Source organism: Hypanus sabinus, chromosome 4, assembly GCF_030144855.1.
Source record: "Hypanus sabinus isolate sHypSab1 chromosome 4, sHypSab1.hap1, whole genome shotgun sequence".
In the NCBI taxonomy this organism is placed as follows: domain Eukaryota; kingdom Metazoa; phylum Chordata; class Chondrichthyes; order Myliobatiformes; family Dasyatidae; genus Hypanus; species Hypanus sabinus.
Window position 1 is genome coordinate 52,257,803 of NC_082709.1, and position 22,123 is coordinate 52,279,925.

The window sequence follows — 22,123 nt, forward strand, 5'->3', positions numbered from 1 at the left end:
ATTCTCATTCTCTCTACTGTGCACCCATTTTAGGTTTGAATTGTGCTGTTTTTGAGACAATATTTCCAAACACTGACTAGATATGAATTTGGACTACTTGTATTATGTACAGTTATGTGGTTAATTGGTGAGGCATGTAGATCAATTTACTTGAAATGTGTTCTATCATGCTTGCAGTAAAAGGAGTGAACAGTGAACTTCTGTCGTGAATCTTCTAAGTATTCCATCTTCCCTAACACTTATTCAACTATATTTTTATGGGGAAGAAACAGCAGAAGATATGGTTAAGAAATCTGAGTTATTTCATTTGTTTCATGATAAAGTGGAAAAGTGCATTGTCTGTCTTTCCATAAATACACAACCAGCACGGCAGAACAGAACATACTTTATTAATAGTAGCAATGTTATGTATGCAAGTTTTGAGAATTATGCAGGCTACTGGTATTTTTAGCCTTGGCATTAAATCTTAATGCAAAAGGTTTTAAGAAGTTTTAGTCCTTTTTGATTGTGCAAACAGCATCTGTAACATTAATCTTCAGTGACAGGAGGTGGTGACAGACGCAACTGGAAGTTCTCATTCTGGAAAACGCTATTCACCGCTGTACCAGGATGAAGAAAGCCATGTTTGTCACTGCTTCGATTACGTGAGAGTTCTGTGAGAATTGCAAGCTGCAAGAAACAAAGAAAAAAACATTTATAAATGCTGGATATTTTGTTTAGTTACAAGTTAGTACAATTCAAAGAGGTGATAGAAGTAAATAATAAGGCTCCACTACTTCTGTTCTTGAACTGAGAGACTCAATATTACATGAAGAAATAAGAGAAAATCTGCAGCTGTTGAAAATCCAAGCAACACACACAAAATGCAGGAGGAACTGATGAAGGGTTTCGGCCCAAAATGCTGACTGTTTACTCTTTTCCATAGATGCTGCCTGGCCTTCTGAGTTCCTCCAGCATTTTGTGTGTGTGTTGCTTACATGAAGAGAGCTTTTTGTACTCCAAAATGATGGATGATCAATTCTTGTAATCACTGTCATTGTCAAGAACTTGCGAACAGAGATAGTGTAGGAAATAGACTCCTTGTCTACAATAAACCTTATGCAATTACACAAATCACACTCACTTCAAAATGTCAAAGTAGAACTACTGAATGATTTAAGATTCTTTAATGTCACTTCCTGTTAACAAGAGTAAGGAGAATGAAATAATTGTTATTCCCAATCTGATATAGCAAGAAAAAACACAAAGATAAAGAACACAATAATACAAAACACACAATAAATATAAATACATAAGACAACTTATGTATATTGATTTGTAGATTTGACTTATAGATTGATTTATGTTGATAAGCTAACACTAGGCTGTGTATAAGGTGGCTGACAGGAAATAATAAAGTAGAGGTGGTGTTAGTCAATGGAGAGGTTGATTAGCCTTTTTGCTTGGGGAAAGTAGTTGTTTTGAGTCTGGTGGTCATGGTGTGGATGCCACTTAACTTCCTCCCTAACTGAAGTGAGACAAATTGTCTGTGAGCAGGGTGCATGGGACCCTACATGAAGTTACTGGCCTTTTTCCAGCATCTTTCTATTTTTGTTTTGTTTCACTGCGACTTGCTTATCCCAGGCATGCAGCTCGCTGGCTTCATGACTCACTGCCAAGATAGGACTGCTGAGTCTTTCAATGGCAGAGGAGATGGAATATCCTTTATATTTAACTCCCTGAAGTACACAAACGTGGTGGTTCTGTCCCATCTCATCCAGTCTGCAACATCTAGTGATCAAGTATCACCTATTTTATCTGTTGTGCGAGTTTTCAGCCATTATCTTGGAAGCGGTGTACATTCCACCTCAGGCCCGTGTCAAACAGACTCTACATGAATTGAGTTAAGTAATCAACAGGCCTGAAATAGTGCACTGATACCTTCTCCATCTTTTTGGTGGATTTTAAGCTGGCCAGCTTGAAAAAGTCTCTAATTCAGTTCACCTTCAACTTTAATAGTCATTCAACCATACATTAATACCCATGAATAAAACCAAATGAAACATTGTTACTCTGGGGCCAAGTTGCAAAACACAGTGCCAACAGTCAAACACAGCACAAAGCACACAGACCACATGTAAGACAGCAAGCACATATAAGATATCAGTAAAAATACAGTCACATAAAAAAGATACATTCTAAGACCCTGAGTCCATGAACGTTGCAGGAGTCTGCAGTTGAACATAATACAGCTTGTCTTCTGCTGAGTGAACACTGGGGGGCAGCACCAAATTCAGCTTGCACAGTGCCACAATTTGCTGACGACACAGCCATTGGTAGAATTTCAGATGGAGACAAGAAGGCGTACAGTAGCGAGACAGATCAGCTGGCTGAGTGGTGTCCCAACAACAACATTACACTGAATGTCAGTAAAACCAAACCACTGATTGTGGACTTCAGAAAGGGTAAGACGATGGAACACACACCAGTCCTCATCAAGGAGTCAGTACTGGAAAGGGTGAGCAATATCAAGTTCTTGGGTGTCAACATCTCTGAGGTCTATTTTGAGCCTAACATATCAATGCAGTTACAAAGAAGGCACGACAGCAGATATATTACATTAAGACTTCGAGGACATTTGGTATGTCACCAAAACCATACCCAAATTTTTACAGAATACGAACACAACACTGGAAGAACTCAGCAGGTCAGGCAGCATCCGTGAGAAAAGAGTAGCCAACGTTTCTGGCCGAGACCCTTCATCAGGAATGGGGGGGGGGGAGAAGAGAGGACCGAAGCCCAGTAAACTTTTACAGATGTACCATGGAGGGCATTCGAACTGGCTACATCACTGTCTGGTATGGGTGGGGGGGGGGGAGACTACACAGGGTCAAAATAAACTAGAGAAAGTTGTAAACTCAGTCAGCTCCATCATAGGCAATTGCCTCCCCAACATTCAAGACATCTTCAAGGAGTGATGCTTCAAAAAGGCAGCATCCATTATCAAGGACCCCCATCACTCAGGTCATGCCCTCTGTTCATTGCTAGCATCAGGGAGCAAGTACAGGAGCCTGAAGACACACAATTAATGATTTGGGAATAGTGTCTTCCCTTCTGCCATCAGATTTCTGAATGAATATTGAAACCATAAATACTACCTCACTTACTTTTCTCTTTTTTCACTACGTATGTAATTTAACTTTTTAATGCACGTATATATATAAATACCTTGTACTGTAATTTTGGTTTCTATTTCTGTATTATGTTTTGCAATGTACTTCTGCCACATAACAACAAATTTCATGACTTATGCCAGTGATATTAAACTTGGTTCTGATTCTAATATGCCCTTAACACTGAGCAGGCTGGTGCCAGTGATGCACTGGGCAGTTTTGGTTCTCATTTGTAGAGCAGTTCTGTCGCTACAGTGCAGCTTCTGTACCAAGTAGTGAGGAAGCTTGTTAGGATGCTATCTATTTTGCATCAAAAACCATGGACATCAGTATGGATCTCTGATGTCCAGCTGTCTTCTGCTTCCTCAGAAAGAAAAGGCTCTGGTGAGTTTTCTTGACAGTGTAGGATGTGTTCTGGGACAATAAGAGGTTCTGTGTGATGTGTACTCCCAGGAATGTAAAATTGCTCACTGTTTCCACTGCAGTGCTGCCAATGTAAAAAGGGCTATGAATGTTGAGAGTTATCTTGAAGTCAATCTTCATCTTCCTTTGCCTTGTTGATATTAAGGAAGAGATTATTTGCCTGGCACCATGCCTTGAGCTTTTCCACCTCCTCTCTGAAGGCTATTTCATTGTTGTTGATGATGAGCTCCACCACTGTCATGTCATTGGCGAACCTGATGTGATTACTCGGGTGTTTGGCTGTGCATTCATATGAGTGAGTGTACAGCAATGGGCTCAGCACACTGCCCTGGGGGGCATCTACGTTAAGGATGATGGGGAGGGAGGTCAGTTGTGCACCCTGACTATCTGAGGTCTGTTCATTATGATGTCCAACACCCAGCTGCACAGCTGGTGCGCACACTTCCTGACTACTCATCCTGGGATATTGTCTGGTCTGGCCACCTTACGAGGGTTGACTCCCTGCAGAGTCCTTCTCACATCTGTTGCTGTTCCTGCTCACCTAGAAGGGGGATAGCTTTTGTGGCTGGCGTTGTGGTGCATGCCTCTTAGCGTGAATAAAAGTTGTTTAGAATATCAGGGAGGGAGGCATCACTGGTACAGTCAATGCTGTTTTTCCTTGGATAGTCAATAATGCCTTTGATGCCCAGTCACATATATAAGAGCATAAGCAATAGGCGCAGGAGTAATACATCTGACCTACTCCACCATTCAATAAGATCATGGCTGATCTGACCATGGACTCATCTCCACCTACCTGCCTTTTCCCCATAACCCTTAATTCCCCTAAAAAACATTGGGGATCATTATCAGACAAGTGGTCCTGATTTTTTTTTTGTGCATAGGCTGTCTTTGCCTTCTTGATGCATAACATGAGGTTTTTCAGGCTGATCTGAGAGCTGTTCTATCATCGGACTTGAAGGCAACATCCTGGACTTTTAGTAGGGAGCGAACCTCTGTGTTCTGCTAGGGCTTCTGGTTGGGCTGTGGAATGACCATTCTTGAGGTACTAACGTCGTCTACTTACTGATGACAGATGAGTCATATTCTTTGAGGTCTGTGCGGCCTACTTGAACATCTTCCAGTCGGTCCATTCAAATCAATGCTGAAGCACACAGGTTGCCTCATTAGGCCATGCAGTGATGGTCCTCTTGACTGATTTCTCTACACAATTTCAGCAGCAGTTGGTATGCTGAGATTAACATTATAGAGATACGGTCTGAGAGGCCAAGATGAGGATGTGGGATGGCTTTGTAAGCACCGCATCTGTTTGAATGAACATGACCCCCATCTATTTGTTCCCCTAGTGGCCACGGTGACATGTTGGTGGAATTTGGGTAAAATGTTCTGCAGTTTAACTTGACTGAGGCTTCCAGCAATTATGACGAGACCGTCCAAATGCTTGTTTTGTAGAGAGTTTGATACTGTAAAGCTCTCCCAAAACATCCTTGGTGTTGGTTCTCAGGGGAATGGAGACAGGGATAAACACAACAGTAAACTCCCTGAGCAGGTAACACAGCCAGCATTTAATTGTACGATGCTCAATTTCCTCAGAACAGTAATAACCTCTGCACAAACAGATTCCACCTTCTTTGGAATTCCCCGACAGAGATTTCCAACATGCGTTGAACAGAGACATCTGTCGAGTTGAAATACTGAGTCGGTCATATTGCTGTTCAGCCACTTTTCAGTGAAAACCAGAATGCAGCAGATACTCATCTCTTTCTGTGCATTCATTCTAAGTCTCAGTAAGTCCATTTTATTACCTAGCTAGCAGGTGCTGGCCAAGAAAATTGATGGTACTGCCAGTCTGGTCGGGTACTGCCCTGGCTCTGTTGCTACGTTTCTGCTTCCTCTCTGACGACTGCATCAACTACTTCCTCAGCTGAGCTGCTTAGACCAGGTTGCTGGCACCAGGTCTGGCATCCGTAGAATCCCTTTTCCATTGAGCACCGCTATTATCTCCGCTGCCAGTAGATTAAATGCAACTTTACTTAAGTGCTCAGTAGTGCTGCATTCGCTGAGCTTTGGATAACTGAATCCCTAACAAGAAACTTCAAAATACCATCTACAAATTTAAAGCTAGCACCTTTATTGGGAGCCAGAGTAGCTGCTGAGTTCCTGTGCATCTTTAACATTACATACAATGAGATACGAGAACGAGAATAAGATAGAGGACATTCCTTCAGTTTACTACCTAGCTCCTTTCCTCAAATACTAGTTCCACAAAACTTGGAACTGGCTCTTTGCCATGACTCTTCCCAAAGCATTAAAAGAAAGAGTATTAAAGCTACACAGGGTGCATCAGGCAGATCACTGAGACACTGCTAAGGATGGAAACATTTGAAGAAACCTGGAGTCACAGACTATTGCAGCTGGACTAAAGGACAACAGAAGAGAAGCAAAAGATTTTGTTGTTGGCAAGTCCAGCATAGTAGGCCATCAGTTTAAAAATATACAGATGAAAATAATGTATCTGAATATTGTCCTTAAACATGAACAGTTTCTCCTATCAATTAATGTTCAACCCATTGAGTACATCCAGGAATTTTGGTTTCTTTTCCTTTATTTGGTAAGGAATGTTTTACCTGAGAAACAGTGCGGTAGAAGAAAATTTTCTAATGCAAAATTTGAATGATTCTTGAAAAATTATAAGTTATCAATATCAATAGAGATGAAAGTCACTAATAAAAAAACTGAATGTTGGAATGTTGAAACAAAAAATCATGGAAATACTCAGAATGTCAGGCAGCACTTCAGTAAAGAGAAAGAGAATTAATATTTCAGGGTTTAGACTTCATAAGAAGTAGCAAAGAAGGAAAGCCAATTGATCTGCCAGACAGATCATGTTATTTTTAATTACACTGAGGTAGTAAAAAGAAAATAGAAATCAGAATTTAGTATTATAAGAGACAACAAAGTGTAAGGGCCACATCGTGATAGACTGAGAAATGAAGAGTTCAAGAGTTCATTCTTGAATGATGAGAAATCCATTTCAGAGTTTGACAGTGGTGAGGTAGAAGCTATCTAAGACTGGTGGTTCATGGTCTCAGGCTTTTGTATCTGCTGGCCGACCAGAGAGGGAAGAGAATAAATGGGTTCCTTGATTATGCTGGCTGTTTTCCCAAGGCAGTGGTAAATGTAGATGGTTAATGAGGCGGGGGCTAGTTTGCATGATGGCCTGAGCTGCATTCACAACTCTATGCAATTTCTTGTGGACCTTGGTAGAGCTGCTGCCATCCAGCTGTTATGCATCCAGATGTGATACTTTCTCTGGTGCATCTATAATAGATGCACCATTCAAGTTGCCTAGTGGAGGAAGTCCCACTTGCCTGGATTGGCACATATTCTTCCATTCCTATCCATATACCTGTTCAAATGCCCTTTAACCATTGTATAGTAATTCAATCTGCCTTTATCACTTCCTCTGGTAGCTCATTACAAAAAGCAGCTACCCTCATAGTGAAAAACTTGCCCCTCAAGTCCCTTTAAATCTTTCCTCTCTCACATTAAATCTATGCGCTCTTTTTTAAAATTCCTTTACCCTGGAGAAAAGACCATGATCATTCACCTGATCAATGCCACTTTTTAATTTATATTCCTTTGCAAGTTCACTATTCAGAGTCCTGCACTCCAGAGAAAAGACCCAGAGTATACAGCCTCTCTATATAACTCAAGCCCTCCAGTTCCAGTAAAGTCCTTATGAATCTTTTCTGCATCCTTTCCAGTTTAATGTCATTTTTCCTGTAGGTAAATGGCCAAAATGTCAATAATATTCCTAGTGTGGTCTCACCAATGTCTTGCACAGTTCTAACATGAGGTCATCTAAAGCTTTTACCCTTATCCTATGTTCTCTGACTTTATTCACCTCTGATAATGGGAAATGCTACGTGATGTGTAAACTTGCTATACACCTTATAATTTTAAATAACAATTAAGTGCCCTCAATCTCCTCTGCTCTAGGGAAGTTCAGAAGGCTTAACCTCTGAACACAAGAGATTCTACAGATGCTTGAAATCCTGAGCAACGTACACAAAATGCCAGATAAACTCAGCAGATCAGGCAGCATCTATGGAAATGAATAAACAGTCCATGTTTTGTGTCAAGACCCTTCATCAGGACTGGAAAGGAAGGGGGAAGATGCCAGAATAAAAAAAGTGAGAGGAGGGGAAGGAGGACAAGCTAGAAGGCGACTGGTGAAGCCAGGTGGGTGGGAAAGGTAAAAGGACTGGAGAAGAAGGAATCTGATTGGAAGGGGGAATGGACCATGGGAGAAAGGGAAGAAGGAGCATCAGGGGGTGGTGATAAACAAGTGAGGAGAAGACAGAAGAGGCCAGAGTGGGGGATAGAAGAGGAGGGAAGGTGGAGGGGAAAAGAAAAAAAATGGCGAAAAAACTGGAAGGGGAAATCAATGTTGATGCCACCAGGTTGGAAACTAGGACCCTGTTATTCATGATGTACATCTTAGCCTCATTGGTACTCCGAAAATCTTACAGCTTACATTCCTCTGAATTAAACGTCACCTGCCATTTCTCAGCCCATTTTACTCATACATCAATATCACACTGTAGCTGAAGACTACACTTAACATAAAGGAAGCACAAAATGAAAAGTCAATAAAAGTTAGTGTGAATGTGTTGTTAGATCACTTAAGACATAGATAAAATATGTCAAGGAAATATATCATGGCATCATTGTACATTCTTAGAATATGAAGTATGTGGCTGAGTATCATAGGTGTAGCAATTTTTTTTATTAAGAAAGGCATTGCTGAATGCAGATAGAACATATAGAATAATATGTATAGCTTCTTTATACGAGTAAGAAGTTGTTGGATTGGAAATTCTTGCTAAAATAATTGCAGGTCTAATGGCAGAGAGAGATACCTCATGTAGAGTATTGCAAATCCCATAACATTTCAGCAATTCATGCTGTTCCAGTGTTATCCTTGTTGAAAAAGGCTAATTGCCGTCAACTGCACTGTTTTATGAAATACTCGCTTTTGTATGTCCTTTGCTCATTACAATCACCATAGAACATTTGGACTGCAGTTTCACATTGCAGATGTTCCTTAACACCAGAAGTAAGTTTCTGCATTGTATCTAAATATCTCCAGTCCAGAAATGCAGAACTTTACAGTATTCAGTTTCTCCATTTCAAATTGCTTTTCGATTGTAATGTTTTTATCTCTCTCTCTTTCCTTTCTGTACTTAAACCTAACTAACTTTGCTGTTGGGCTTCTGCTATCTTTTCATCTTACTTATTAATAGGGAGCCTTAGATCTGTCATTCGCTAAGGTCCAAGATGGGCTGATGGACTTGAGGTCTCTACATTAACTTGCACTTCCAGTAGGTCTAGGATATGTTTGCCACGGCTTGGGATTTAGGGGGCTGTGACAGAAGTGTGGTACTGCTTAAAACTGGGGGGAAAATCTAACACTTTATACTTCTGAGTGTGCTAATTTCCTCAGGCATTTTAAAATAAAAGAAAAGGAAGTGTGGGGTTTCTTAAAGAATGTTAAGGTGGATATGCTTCCAGGGGTTGAATGGAATATACCCCAGGTTACTGAGAGAAGCAAGAAATGAGATTGTTGGGGTCTTGACCAAAATCTTCATGTCCTCTCTAACCATAAGCAAGTTCTCAGAGTAATTAAGTGACTTGAGAGGCTGGTTATGGCTAGAAAAATTGCCTGCCTAAGCAAGGACCTGAACCCACTGTAATTTCCCTATCAACACAATAGGTTATCAGCTCTCCATGCGGCCTTGGATCACCTGGTCAATACTAATACTTACATCAGTCCGCTTTTTATTGACTATAGTTCAGCATTTAACACAATCATTCCTACAGTTCTGATCAAAAATCCCCAAAGCCTGGGCCTCTGTACCTCCCTTTGCAAATAGATCTTCAACTTCCACACCAGAAGACAACAGTCTGTGTGTATCAGAAATAACATCTCCACCTTGCTGATAATCAAGACGGATGCACCACAAGGATGTGCGCTTAGCTCACTGCTGTCCTCTCAACACCCATGACTCTGTGGCTACACACAGCTCAAATGCCATCTATAACTTGGCTGAAGACACAACTACTATTGGCAGAAATTCAGATGGTGACAAGAAGGCCTACAGTAGCAAGACAGATCAGCTGGCTGAGCGGTGTCTCAACAACAGCATTGCACTGAACGACAATAAAATCAAACCACTGATTGTGGACTTCAGAAAGGGTAAGATGAGGGCTTACACCCCAGTCTCATTGAGGAATTAGAGGTGGAAAGGGTGAGCAATTTCAAGCTCCTGGGTGTCAACATTGCTGAGGATTTATCCTAGACCGAACATGAGTGCCGTTCCAAAGAAGGCACGGCAGCAGCAATACTTCATTAAGAATTTGAGAAGATCTGGTATGTCACCATAGACACTTGCAAATTTCTACAGATGTACTGTGGAGAGCATTCAAGCTGGCTGCATCACTATCTAGCTTTGGGGGGGGGGGGGTCTACTGCACAGGATCCAAATAAGCTTCAGAAGGGTGTAAACTCAGTCAGCTTCATCATGGGCACTAGCTTCCCCAGCATCCAGGATATCTCCAAAGTGGCATCCATCATTAAGTACTCCCACCACCCAGGACATGCCCTCTTCTCATTGTTACCATCAGGCAGAAGGTAAAGGAGCTGAAGACACACACTCAACGATTCAGGAATAGCTTCTTCCCCTTGGCCATCAGATTTCTGAATGGACATTGAAATTATGAACACTACCTCACTACTTATTCTTTTTTTGCACTACTTATTTCATTTCCTGCAATGTACTGCTGCTGCATAACATCAAATTTCACAACATATGCCAGTGATATTAAATCTGATTCTGACTGGCTTTTGTTGCACTATTCAAGAAGGGAAAAGATGCAGTCATGGAAACTATAGTCTTATCTCACTGGTTGAGAAGTTACAGGAAAGGATTTTTAGGGATTAAATTTATGAGGAATTGGAAAACCATGGCCTAATTAGGGTCAGTCAACATGGCATTGTACAAGCCAATCTGTGCCTTATTGACCTCATTGAGTTTTTTGGGGAAGTGACATGGTGATTGGAGGTAGACCTTACAGAAGTTACTGGCATAGATTTTAGAAAGGTGTTTTGACAGGATTCTTAAAAGGAGGCTCATCCAAAAGATTAAGGTGCATAGAATCCACAGTAAATTGGCAGCTTGGATTCAGAATTAGCCTGCCCATAGAAGACAGAAGGTAGTGGTTGATGGGATGCTTTCTGGCTGAGAACTGTGACCAGTGGTGTTCTGAAAAGACCCATAATGTTTGTGCTATATATAAAGGACCTGGGTGAACGTAGGTTGGGGGTTAAATATGCTTGCAGATGATACAAAGATTGGTGGCGTTGTGGATAAAGTAGAAAGCTGGTAAAGAATACAGTGGCTATAGATCAGTTGTCAATACAGTATGGGCAGTTAAATAGCAAATGGAGCATTACACTTTATGCAGTATGAAGTGTTGCACTTTGGGAGATCAAATGTCTAGTGACAGAACACTGTTAATGTCAAGGATCTTAATTATTTTGATGTGCAGAAGGCTCTTTTGGTCTAAGTTCATAGGTTTCTGAAAATGGTTACACAGGCTAATAAAGAAGGCACATGGTACGCTTGACTTTATTAATCAAGAAACTGAGTCCAAGAGTTGGGAAGTTAAGAAATTTATGAAACTCTAGTTAGGCAGCATCTGGAGTATTGCATTAAGTTCTGGTCAACCCATGGAAGGATGTGAAGGCATTGGAGAAGGCACAGAAGAGGTTGAACAAAATTCGATGTTGTTCTCTAGGGTGTTGGAGGCTGAAGGGTGACCTAGTAGATGTTTATAAGATTAAAAGAGGCATGGATAGAGTAGAAAGTGAGTATCTTTACCCCAAGGTTGAAATGTCTAAGACCAGAAGGCATTCATTTTAGGTGAGGTGTTAAATTTCAGGGAGATGTGCTGGATAAGTTAATTTTCTTTACATAGAATGTGGGGGTTCCTGCTGCCAAATACGATAGGGGTGTTTAAGAAGTTCTTAGTCACATGAATGTGCAAGAAATTGAAGGATGTGTGCACTGTATTGGCAAAATGAATCAGTTTAGTTTGGTATCTGATTACTAACTTAATTAGTTTGGCACAACATTTGGGGCTGGAAGGTCTGTTCTTTGTTCTGAATCAGATTGCAGACTTTGAAAAAGATCTGATTTTCAAAAAGAAAATTAGATTGCACATCATTCAATCCTTCTGATTCTTGTCACCTTTTTTTCATGTTTTTACATTTATGAGGTGTATATTTATCCTTTTGGCAGAGGGTCATGTTGCTGCACACACCTTTTTTTACACTTCCTGACTTAAACACTTGTTTTAATTTTCTAGAATTTGTGTATCCTGCCTTTGTATTTCAAGACAAGTAGAACAGCTTAGAGGATGATAGGGGGCTCACTATCATCCATCGGGGACATTTATCAGAAGCATGCCATACACAGGGCCCTTAGTATTATAAACTATTCCACCCATCCATTCTACATCCTCCCTGACTTTCTACCATCAGGCAGGAGACTACAATCATAAGAACAAGAATGGTCAGGATGAGAAACAGTTCCTTTCCTCAGGCCATTAAGCTTCTGAACTCTCTGCCGCAGTGTATTTGAAGTGTCACTGGTTAATCTATTTTGTACTTTACAAGATTTAATATTAATGCACTTGTTTGTTATTCATGCGTGATTCATTTGTAAATTTTATCTTTACCTTCATAAGTTAATGTGTGTTATGTCTGTTATGTGTACTACCGTGCTTTACACCCTGGTTCGCAGAAACGTCTTGCTTCTATATACATTATATGGTTATATATGCAATATACATGTATGTAGTTAAACGATAATAAACTTGACTTGATTTAGACCATAAGACATATGAGAAAAGTTAGGCTATTTAGCCCATTGAGTTCCCTCCACCATTCAATCATGGCTGAGCCATTTTTCCCCTCATTAGCCAAACTCCCTGGCCTTCTTCCTGTAGCCTCTGATGTTGTGTCCAATCAAGAACCTATGAAGCTCTACCTTAAATATGCCCAATGACTTGGCCTCCAGCAGCCTGTGGCAACAAATTCCACAAATTCACCACCTCCTGGCTAAAGAAATTTCTCTGCACCTCTGTTTTAAATGGGCACCCCTCTATATGGAGGCAGTGCCCTCTTGTCCTGGAGCCCCCCCACAAAGGGAAACATCCTTTCCACATCTTCTCTGCCTAGGCCTTTCAACATATGTAAACTCATTAGGTGTTTGAGGAAATTTGATATTATGTCATCAAAGACACTCACAAATTTCTACAGATGTACAATGAAGAGCATTCTAACTGGCCGCTTTATGTTCTGGCATGGGCAGGGGGTTGAAAGAAGCTCCAGAAAGTTGTGAACTCCGTCAGCTCCATCATGGGCACTAGCCTCTGTAGCATCCAGAAGATCTCAAAAAGGTAGCATACTTCATTAAGGAACCCCATCACCCAGCACATGCCCTCTTCAAAGTTTGAATTTCAAAGTGTATTTATTTTCGAAGTGTGTATAAATTATACAACCTTGAGATTCATCTGCTTACAGGTAACCATAAAACAAGAAACCCAAAAGAAGAAAAGTTAAAAAAAAGATCAATGTCCAATATGCAGAGAGAAAAAAACCACAAATCATGCAAACAATAAAAGTAAGCAACAGCATTCAGAATGAAAATGAGTCCGTTGACATGAAGCTCGAAGCAGGACACAGCCTCAGCGCCATGGCGAGCGGAGTAAACATCGCAGACCAATGAGTAGAAGTAGCCTGACCCTCACCTCCAGTCCTGACAGCACGCCTTTCAATCCATCTGGCCCGGCATTTAAACTGTCCATACACTGCGTGGTCCTGCGCACTAGGACCCAGGCCCTGCCAGATCGATACGCTCTGGGTTTGGACCATGCCACACTCTGGCCCATAGGTGACCTTCCCAAATCAGCCCGGTACTTAGGTCGATCCAACCTCGCTCTTGGTTAAGGTGGATGCGCTCCAAAACCCCTCCACTCCCACTTTTTTCTGCTCTGCTCGCACAAACTCCATCTCAAACATGCCTCAACCTTGCTCCGACTTTGCATCACACCCATATGCTTCAACCCTCGAGTCAGCCTTGCCTTCACTCGCCTCTTCATTGTTTGCGGTAATAGTTTACCATAATTTTCCACAGAAAAAGTGTTATTAATAAGATGTTTAGTTGTATTTCTTGCTTTATGAACTGCCAGTAAGCTGTCGCCCATCTTCAGTGGTGTCATCTTAAAATTTCTCATTGCTACCATCAGGGAGGAGGTATAGGAGCCTGAAGGCACACATTCAACGATTCAGGAACAGCTTCTTCCCCACTGCCTTTTGATTTCGGAATGGATGTTGAACCTACGAACACTGCCTCATTATTTTTATTTTTGCACTACTTATTTTATATATTTCTTTTAACTGTAATTCATGTTTTTTCTCTATTACGTATGCATCGTGCTGTTGCAAAAACAAGAGATTTCATGATATATGCCAGTGATATTAAACCTGATTCTGATTCATGGGTGCATTAACAACATTGTCTCATTCAACACCAACTTACCACACTATCATAAAGGATACCTCAGTACAGGCAATCCCTGAGTTACAAACATCTGACTTACGGGCAACTCGTACTTACGAACGGATGGAGGAGAATGCTGTCTGCCATTTTAAGTCGGATCACGACGTCATCCACCATTTTAAGTCATTGCCATTAACACCGTTTTGAATGTGTAACTTTGTATTTGGCTTAAATATTTCTTAGCAAGATTCACCCTGACCCTCCCCCCTTTTTCCAGCCCCCATTTGTCCCATTTAACCTTTTTCAGTGCGGGTGGACATTAGGACCCAGAGCAGCTCAAGACCCACCGCCCGCAGATGCTACTGCTTTTTTTTATTAAGTGCGATCGTAAACAATAGCCAAATCAGAAATGCTGGTCAAATCAACTAGTTCCTAAAGAGAACTCTGATAGACCAATCAGAGTTCACTGCTGCTCAGCGATAGAACATAAAATCTGCAGTTTTCTGTTCTGTTGACAGAAAACGATCGCGATTGAAAATAAAATGGAAATAAAGCGATTGGAAAGAGGTGAAATGCCATCGGTCATTGGAAAAGCTTTAGGCTACAGTCCATCAACAATCGGAACAACTTTAAAGGATACAGGTAAAGGATAAAGTGAGAATAATGGAGCATGAAAGCTACAAATATTATTAAGCAACGCAGTGGTTTAATTATTGAACTACATACGTTTCTTAAGTGTCTTATATGCATAAAAAGGTAAAATATATACGATATACTAAGACAAACGTTTGACTAACTGATGCTAATTCCGGATGTACCTGTTCCAACTTATGTACAAATCCGACTTAAAGACGGGCTCAGGAACGGAACTCATTCGTAACCCGGGGACTGCCTGTACTCAAAATCAATTCATATAATTTCACTGCAAAATTGGTGCTTTCCCTTTATACCAGCTATTTTTCCTCTTCACAATGTGAGGGAGGGGGTTGACCCAAAGCCCTGACAATGGCTGCTCATATGACAAGGTTGAAATCTGTTTGATTTAGATATAAGTAACTGTTCAGCTAATTTTTAAATAATTAAAATAATTTATTTAATGTAAATATGATTTCATGTTTAGAAAAAAGATATATTACTTTAAAAACATGCAAATGTATTTAATTGAAAATTCTGAGAATCTGTATGCAAGGTATTCTCTTATAGTATTGAGCACTGAATCTGCCATTGACTTGTAAGGGCTTACATTCAATCTTCAGCATGTGATTGTTTGCTCATACCTGGGCAGGGCAGTACACTCCATACTCATTTACCATAAAGTTACTGATGCATTAAAGTTAGTGTTTGTTTCATTTGTCTCTGCTTTTTAGGGGTACTACACCCACATCATCCCCACTCCCAGATACTGCTTAAATCTCTGTGTACCTCCAATAATTTGTTTATTGTTTCAGATTCCAGAATCTGCAGTCTCTTGTATCTCCTTTCTCTCCAGTGAACTTGCTTTTCTAACTTCATTTCTCATAAGGGTGAGCAGCATGTGGACTTTAGATTGGTTAGACAGCTTTTTTGCTTTCTTCTTTCATACACCCCACCAGGACAAAATTATAGGAAAGTCACCATTGAATTCTCCTTAGCACTGACTATCCACTTACTTCATTCCCGCTAAACTGCTGAGAAGAAATCTTGGCTTCATGACCACCCTGGTTGTTAATGTGGCTAGTGGTCGTCTCATCTCACGTAGTGTTTCCTTCTCGAAACTAAAACTAAACTTGAATCCTTCTGTCCATGGAAACTGATATAACATCCCCAAACCCTTTGTTTTACAAAACCCTGAATGTGTTGTGGACATCCAAGATGTCTGCCAGTTTTCCTGGACTACTAAGTCTCAATTGTTCCAATCAGAGTTCTAGCTAAATTAGCCCTTATCAGTGCCACTCATAACATTCTTTTTGATTACGCTTAATGTTATCCATTCCTCCTTGGCCTCTTGACCTGATTCTAGCCTGACCTAATCATCACAGGACTCCTGAACATGCTCAGGTTTTAAAGCTATTTCCTATGCATAACCTCTGAGCAATTTAAAAAAATCTCTCTCATTCTTGTCAAATTCACTGTTCTCTTGTCCAGAACCCCAGTTCCATCTCTCTATATCTCCTTGCCCCTTTCAGCTGCATCTTTTCCTAGTGTATCTTTTCCTAGTGTCTGGAATAACTCTTTGCCCAAAGAGAAATTGTCTTACAGTACCCATGCATGGCTCTTCTGTAAATGACAGATTGGTCTGTCATACAAATGAGTTATCAGCCAGTTGCTACAAATGATCAGCGGCTGCTTTTGTAGCACAGATCTCATCTGCTCAACTCATATCAGGAGATACCAACTAGAGCTACACCGCTGCATCGACTGGATTATTGGAGCTCGTCAACCAAACCTACGCCCGAGCCCTCAATCGTTTTGCAGTTGTGACCCAACCCAACTACCTCAAATCAAAAAGTTGGGTCTCACGACAAGTTCAACATAAGTGACTCATATCTGATAAGGCTCCTGCTTATATGGAGTTTATATAGAGCCTATATGGAACATCCCCAACGCTAGTGAAGCCAAATTGTCTACTAAGAAATTGAACATTGAGATGAAAATCTGATTAAAAATAGTTGTAATCTTAAAACCAGCTTATTTTGGCAAGACACAGACAAAACAACTCCAAACCCATTTAAATATAATCACACTAAACTACAAGCATATGGCCATAATAGCATGCCAACAGCAGCAAAGCTGTCATTTATATTACATGCTGCAGCAGTAGATACCAATTATGGTACTATGTTGCATTGTCAGAAGACTCAAATATTTTCTCATTCCCTTTGCTGACATGTTTGTTTTTGGCCTTCTCCACTGCCAGGGTGAGGCTAAACGCACACGAGAAAAACAGCACCTTATATTATGCTTGGGTAGTCTACAACCAAATGGTACGAAGACTGATTTGTTTACTTCAAGAAACCCACACTCCCTGTGCTCATTTCTCCCTCCTACTGATCCCTCATTTTCTTTACCAGGTTTCATTTCCCTTTTGCACCTGGTTTCATCTTCCTATCATCCACACCTTCTGGTCCTAATATCCCTTTCTCCAACAGGGTCCATCTGCCCATTATTAGCCCCTTACATGGTTCCACTTTTCATATTTCTTTCTTATCAGATTCCACTATCTGCTGCCCCATGGTTCGACATCACTTTCTAGTGACTTGTCCCTACCTCCATCCTCCCAGCTCCATCTACCTTCTTATCTGCCCCTATCTGCTCTCTCCCAAATCCACTCTCCCCTATGTAGTTCCATTTACCCATCATTTCCGATCCACCTATCACCTGCCATCCCTTCCTGTTACCCTTTTTTACTAGCCATCTCCGTTTTCCATTGAGAGTAGGGGAGATTCAAACGAGAGGACATGAGCTGAGAGTTGGGGGCAAAAGTTTAAGGGTGACATGAGGGGGAATTTCTTTACTCAGTGAGTGGTAGCTGTGTGGAACCAGCTTCCAGCAGAAGTGGTAGAGTCAGGTTCGGTATTGTCATTTAAAGTAAAATTGGATAGGTATATGGACAGGAAAGGAATGGAGAGTTATGGGCTGAGTGCGGATCAGTGGGACTAGGTGAGAGTGAGCGTTCGAAATGGACTAGAAGGGCTGAGATGGCCTGTTTTTGTGCTGTAATTGTTATATGGTTATATCTCCCCTTTGCACTCTCAGTCCCAAAACAGAGTCTCAACCTGAAATGACCATTTCTTCGCCTACACAGATGCTTCTTGACCTGCTGTCTTCCTCCAGCAGTTTTTCAGCTCCATATTCCTGCTTCTGCAGTCTGTGTACCTCCAAGATTAGCACGGGAATAACAGTTTTTCAAAAGAACTGTGTGATTAAATATGACATTCTCAATTTACTTTAGAGACACAATAACACTAAGCCTAATCTTATAGAAAATAAACTGTGATATTATAACATAGGAGAGGGGAAAAAGGAAATTAATGCCATCATTATACTCAACCAATTTCAACCACAGCCTAGTGTCCTGTCAAGGTGGCTTTCATTTGCACCAGGAAAGTAGAATGGTAGAATGCTTTCTTCAAAGAACAAAAAGCATTCCCTATATTTATTTCGTGGAATAATTGCCCATTGGGCCAATGTAAAGTTTCCACTTAGATCAACGACCAGCGAGTTTTCTCAGTGATTAAGAGAAGTCAGTGACAGTTATGTTAAAAGGATAAGTATACGGAAGAAGTTCAACAATGCTTATTGCTTAGAACAATCGAACTATTACTAAGGATCCATTTATCATTTCTTCCCTTCTCACACAACAGACCGTTTATTCCCTGTCATGGAATTATGCCGTGACTGCTGTGATTAAGCAGCCTTCCAATCTATCACAAAAATACATCAGCATGTGATGATTCCTCGAGTGGCTAAGTTAGAGTACAGAAAGACTACATAGAACATAACAGCAGAGTACAGGCCCTTTAGCTCACAACATTGTGCCAATCTTTTAACTTACTCTAAGATGAATCTAACCCTTCCAACATGCATTTTTCTATCACCCATGTGGCTATCTAAGCATTTCTTAGACGCCTGTAATGTATCTGCCACTACCACCACCTCTGGCAGGGTGTTCCATGCACCTCTGTAAAGAACCTACATCTGACATCCCTCACTATATTTTCCACCAATCACCTTTAAATGATGCCTCCTTGTATATTCTAAATAATTCACAATATAAAGTATCAAAAACATTTAAGAATTAAACTTTCAAAGTATTTTGAAAAGTCAGATTTTGATGTAATGTATCAAAAATCTTGAGAAAATACATGTGAATTATTTACATGCCTTAAAGAGAAGAGTGAGAAGCATATTGTATTGCTAATTTCTGATAACAGATTTGATTTTTAAAATAAAAGTACTCCAATCTGGACCATTTGCCTCAAAGCAAATATATATATATATAGTTTTCCCTTACTTCCTCTATACTTTGTCTATTCTTTTCTTGACTCACACCATCCAAAAATCTTTTCTCCTTCAGAGTCTTGGGAGAACAGGCATCTCAGAATAATGACAAGGCACTACAATGTTTTTGATGCAAAATCGTCCAAATTCATGAGAAGGACCCCTAAATCAATGTCAGTGTCTTCTCCCAAGACAACACTGGGGTGTTAATTACACTTAGTCAGCTCTGTTGGGTAGGCCAAATTGTCGCATGCCTGACATCAGCCTCTTTAGACAGACACTGTATTCTGAGTTCTGTCACAGGAAGATACTACTCAATGGACAGAGGAAATGATTCAAGGATTTTCTCAAACTCTGTGAGAAATTCTAAAATCCTCACCTATGTCTGCTCAAGACAGAGAAAGAGCATTCTTGAGATCTTTTACAATATAGAACATAACACTAGGGTACAGGCTCTTTGATCCACAATGTTGTGCTGATCGTATATGCTACTCTAAGATCAATCTAACACTACACAGCCATCTATTCTTTTTTGCCATCCAGGCGCCTATCCAAGTGTTTCTTCAATGTCCCTTTTGCTTCCACTCCTCCACCATGCACCACTCTCTCTGACATCCCCCCATTCTATCCTCTAATCATCGTAAAATTATGATCTCCAGTATTAGCTATTTCCACCCTGGGAAAAAGTCTCTGGCTATCCACTTGATTTAGTGGCTCTTGTCATCTTGTAGACTTCTATCAAATCAGCTCTTATCCTCCTTCGCTCCAAAGAGAAAAGCTTTAGCTCACTCAACCCATCCTTGAGTTAGAAGCATTGAGTAAATAATGAAGAAATCTGTCATTTTTCCATATTCCCCACCCATCACCAACAGAAGAAAGCTATCCTCAATGGCAGGACCTGCCTAAGAAGAGGAGATATGAATAGACAAACAAAATAAAGACATTGTTTTTTATACAGTATATGTCAGAACTTGAGGATGACACAAAGCACTTCACAACCAATTAAATATTTTACAAGCAAGTTCATTATTCAAGTGAGGGAAATATGGACTTTATCCCAGAATCTTGGAAAAATTCTTTCACTCTTCAAACTGCATCATGTATCTTCAATGCTCTCTTGAGAGGGTTAACAGGGCCTCAGTTAAGTACCACAGCCAAAACAAGACACTTCAGGTAGTGCAATTTTCCCAGTGCAACAGAGAAGTAAAAGGTTGTTTAGTCATTTTATTGTAATGTAACAATGTATAAAGATAACAGAAAAATTCTTCAAATCTCATCAGGGAAGCTTGAATTCAAAGGAGATGTCCAATGAAGACTTGGCTTAACTCAGCATCCAAAATACAGCAACTCAAGACAATACAGCAATCCTTTGAAACAACACTTAAGTGTTAGTTATCTTACATAGTCAAACCTCTGAAGTGAAACTTGTCCCTCTACTTTCTAACTGGCAGGCAGAATTTCTACCACTAGCCATAAAAGAAAACCTGCAGGGATAGGAGCACAGTAACCATCTTCTTCCAACAATCATGAGATCTAACATAATGGTTCAAGTGACTAACCAGGCTGCCCTTGTAACACACAGCACCTATCATTTCACAATATTGTCATCTCCTAGAGGTGAGCCTAAATTTAGAGATCTCCTCTGAAACATTAAAAAATACTTTGGAATTATAGATAGTTGTGTTGCCCTTAACGCATTTGTTTAGCTTTATTACATTTTCACTTTAAATAATTCGTTTGTAATTATTTTCTAGTTAAAGTTAAGGTTGATAACTACTTTGCAGCTGTTGAAGGTAAATTCATTATCTGTGATGTATCACGGCATGTGATGCCGTCACACTCGGTTTCGCCACATTTTGTGGGTAAATACTGGTTTGGCAGAAATGGGAAGGCAGGGGCTTGCGTGTGCAGGATCAACGCGAGAAAAGTTCCATTTCTATGCACTAAGAAACATCGTAGAAGCAACACCGCAAGTTTATATGACAGTCGATATGTTGAAGTAAAAATGTTAACGCTGGTTCTGTTAAAAGTAATGACGGTTGATAAAGTGTATTTTCTTGTGCTATTGAAAGCGTTGCTGGATAGTTTGTGTTTAGTGTATTTAAAGCTGTTGATGGCGTAAGTAGATTCTGACTGTATTTTGTACTTTAATGAGACTTTAATGTAATATAGTTTGTTGTAGTTTTACTTTTACAAGTATTAATGATGTAAATGTGATGCCAAGAAAGAAACAAATACTGTATATATTTTGTATTGTTTTATCAACAGTTTTCACCATACGTTAATGTGGAAGAGTGAACAGTAAACGGTTAATCTTACTGTGATCCTGTCTTCATTGACTTGGTTTAACTTGGTGTTAATTCAGAGTTTCTACAGCCTGTACGAGAACACTACAATAGTCATCATAACAGCATTTGAAAGCAAGTAAGGCTGATTTACCCTTTCATCAATTCCCTTGAATTATTATGTGGTTTGGGCATTCCATCATTACCTTTTATTCAGTAATGGGGCAACCAGCAAGAGTAGAAAGAGATGGAAAACCAAGTAGTACAGTGTGCAAAAGGTTCAAGTAGGAATGTGTAACTGCACAGAACCGACAGCAATCCAGGGTTGCTTCTGAGTGAACAGGAAAGTGCTTTACAGCACAGTTAGAATAGATCAGTAATTGTTTGCATCAGAGTTACAGATTCAAATAATTAATTATTTTCTGTGAGATTATATTTTACCATTACAAATATAATGGGCATAGCGCCATATCACTACCTTAGGATATCGTCTCACATCACATGAAATAACTTATTTCTATGCTGTCAAATAATAAGATGACTTTGTCATTCATGAGTGATCATTTTGAATGTACCCTTGGGATCAGTGACCTTAACAAGAGTCTCTAGGAAATGTAATTTGTCAGTGTCTTCGCTCCTACACATACTTTTC

General features: G+C 40.2%; 1 protein-coding gene across 3 annotated transcripts in view; it reads right to left on the bottom strand.

Annotated features, from left to right (window-relative positions):
* Window positions 1–366: 366 nt before the first annotated feature.
* Window positions 367–22,123, bottom strand: part of vps8 (VPS8 subunit of CORVET complex) — a 607,159-nt gene continuing 585,402 nt past the window's right edge. For all 3 annotated transcript variants that reach the window (XM_059967078.1, XM_059967079.1, XM_059967080.1), the window contains one exon: window positions 367–669. In XM_059967078.1, the coding sequence (XP_059823061.1) occupies window positions 529–669 (141 nt within the window). In that variant the 3' untranslated portion in view covers window positions 367–528. The remainder of the gene's footprint in view (window positions 670–22,123) is intronic.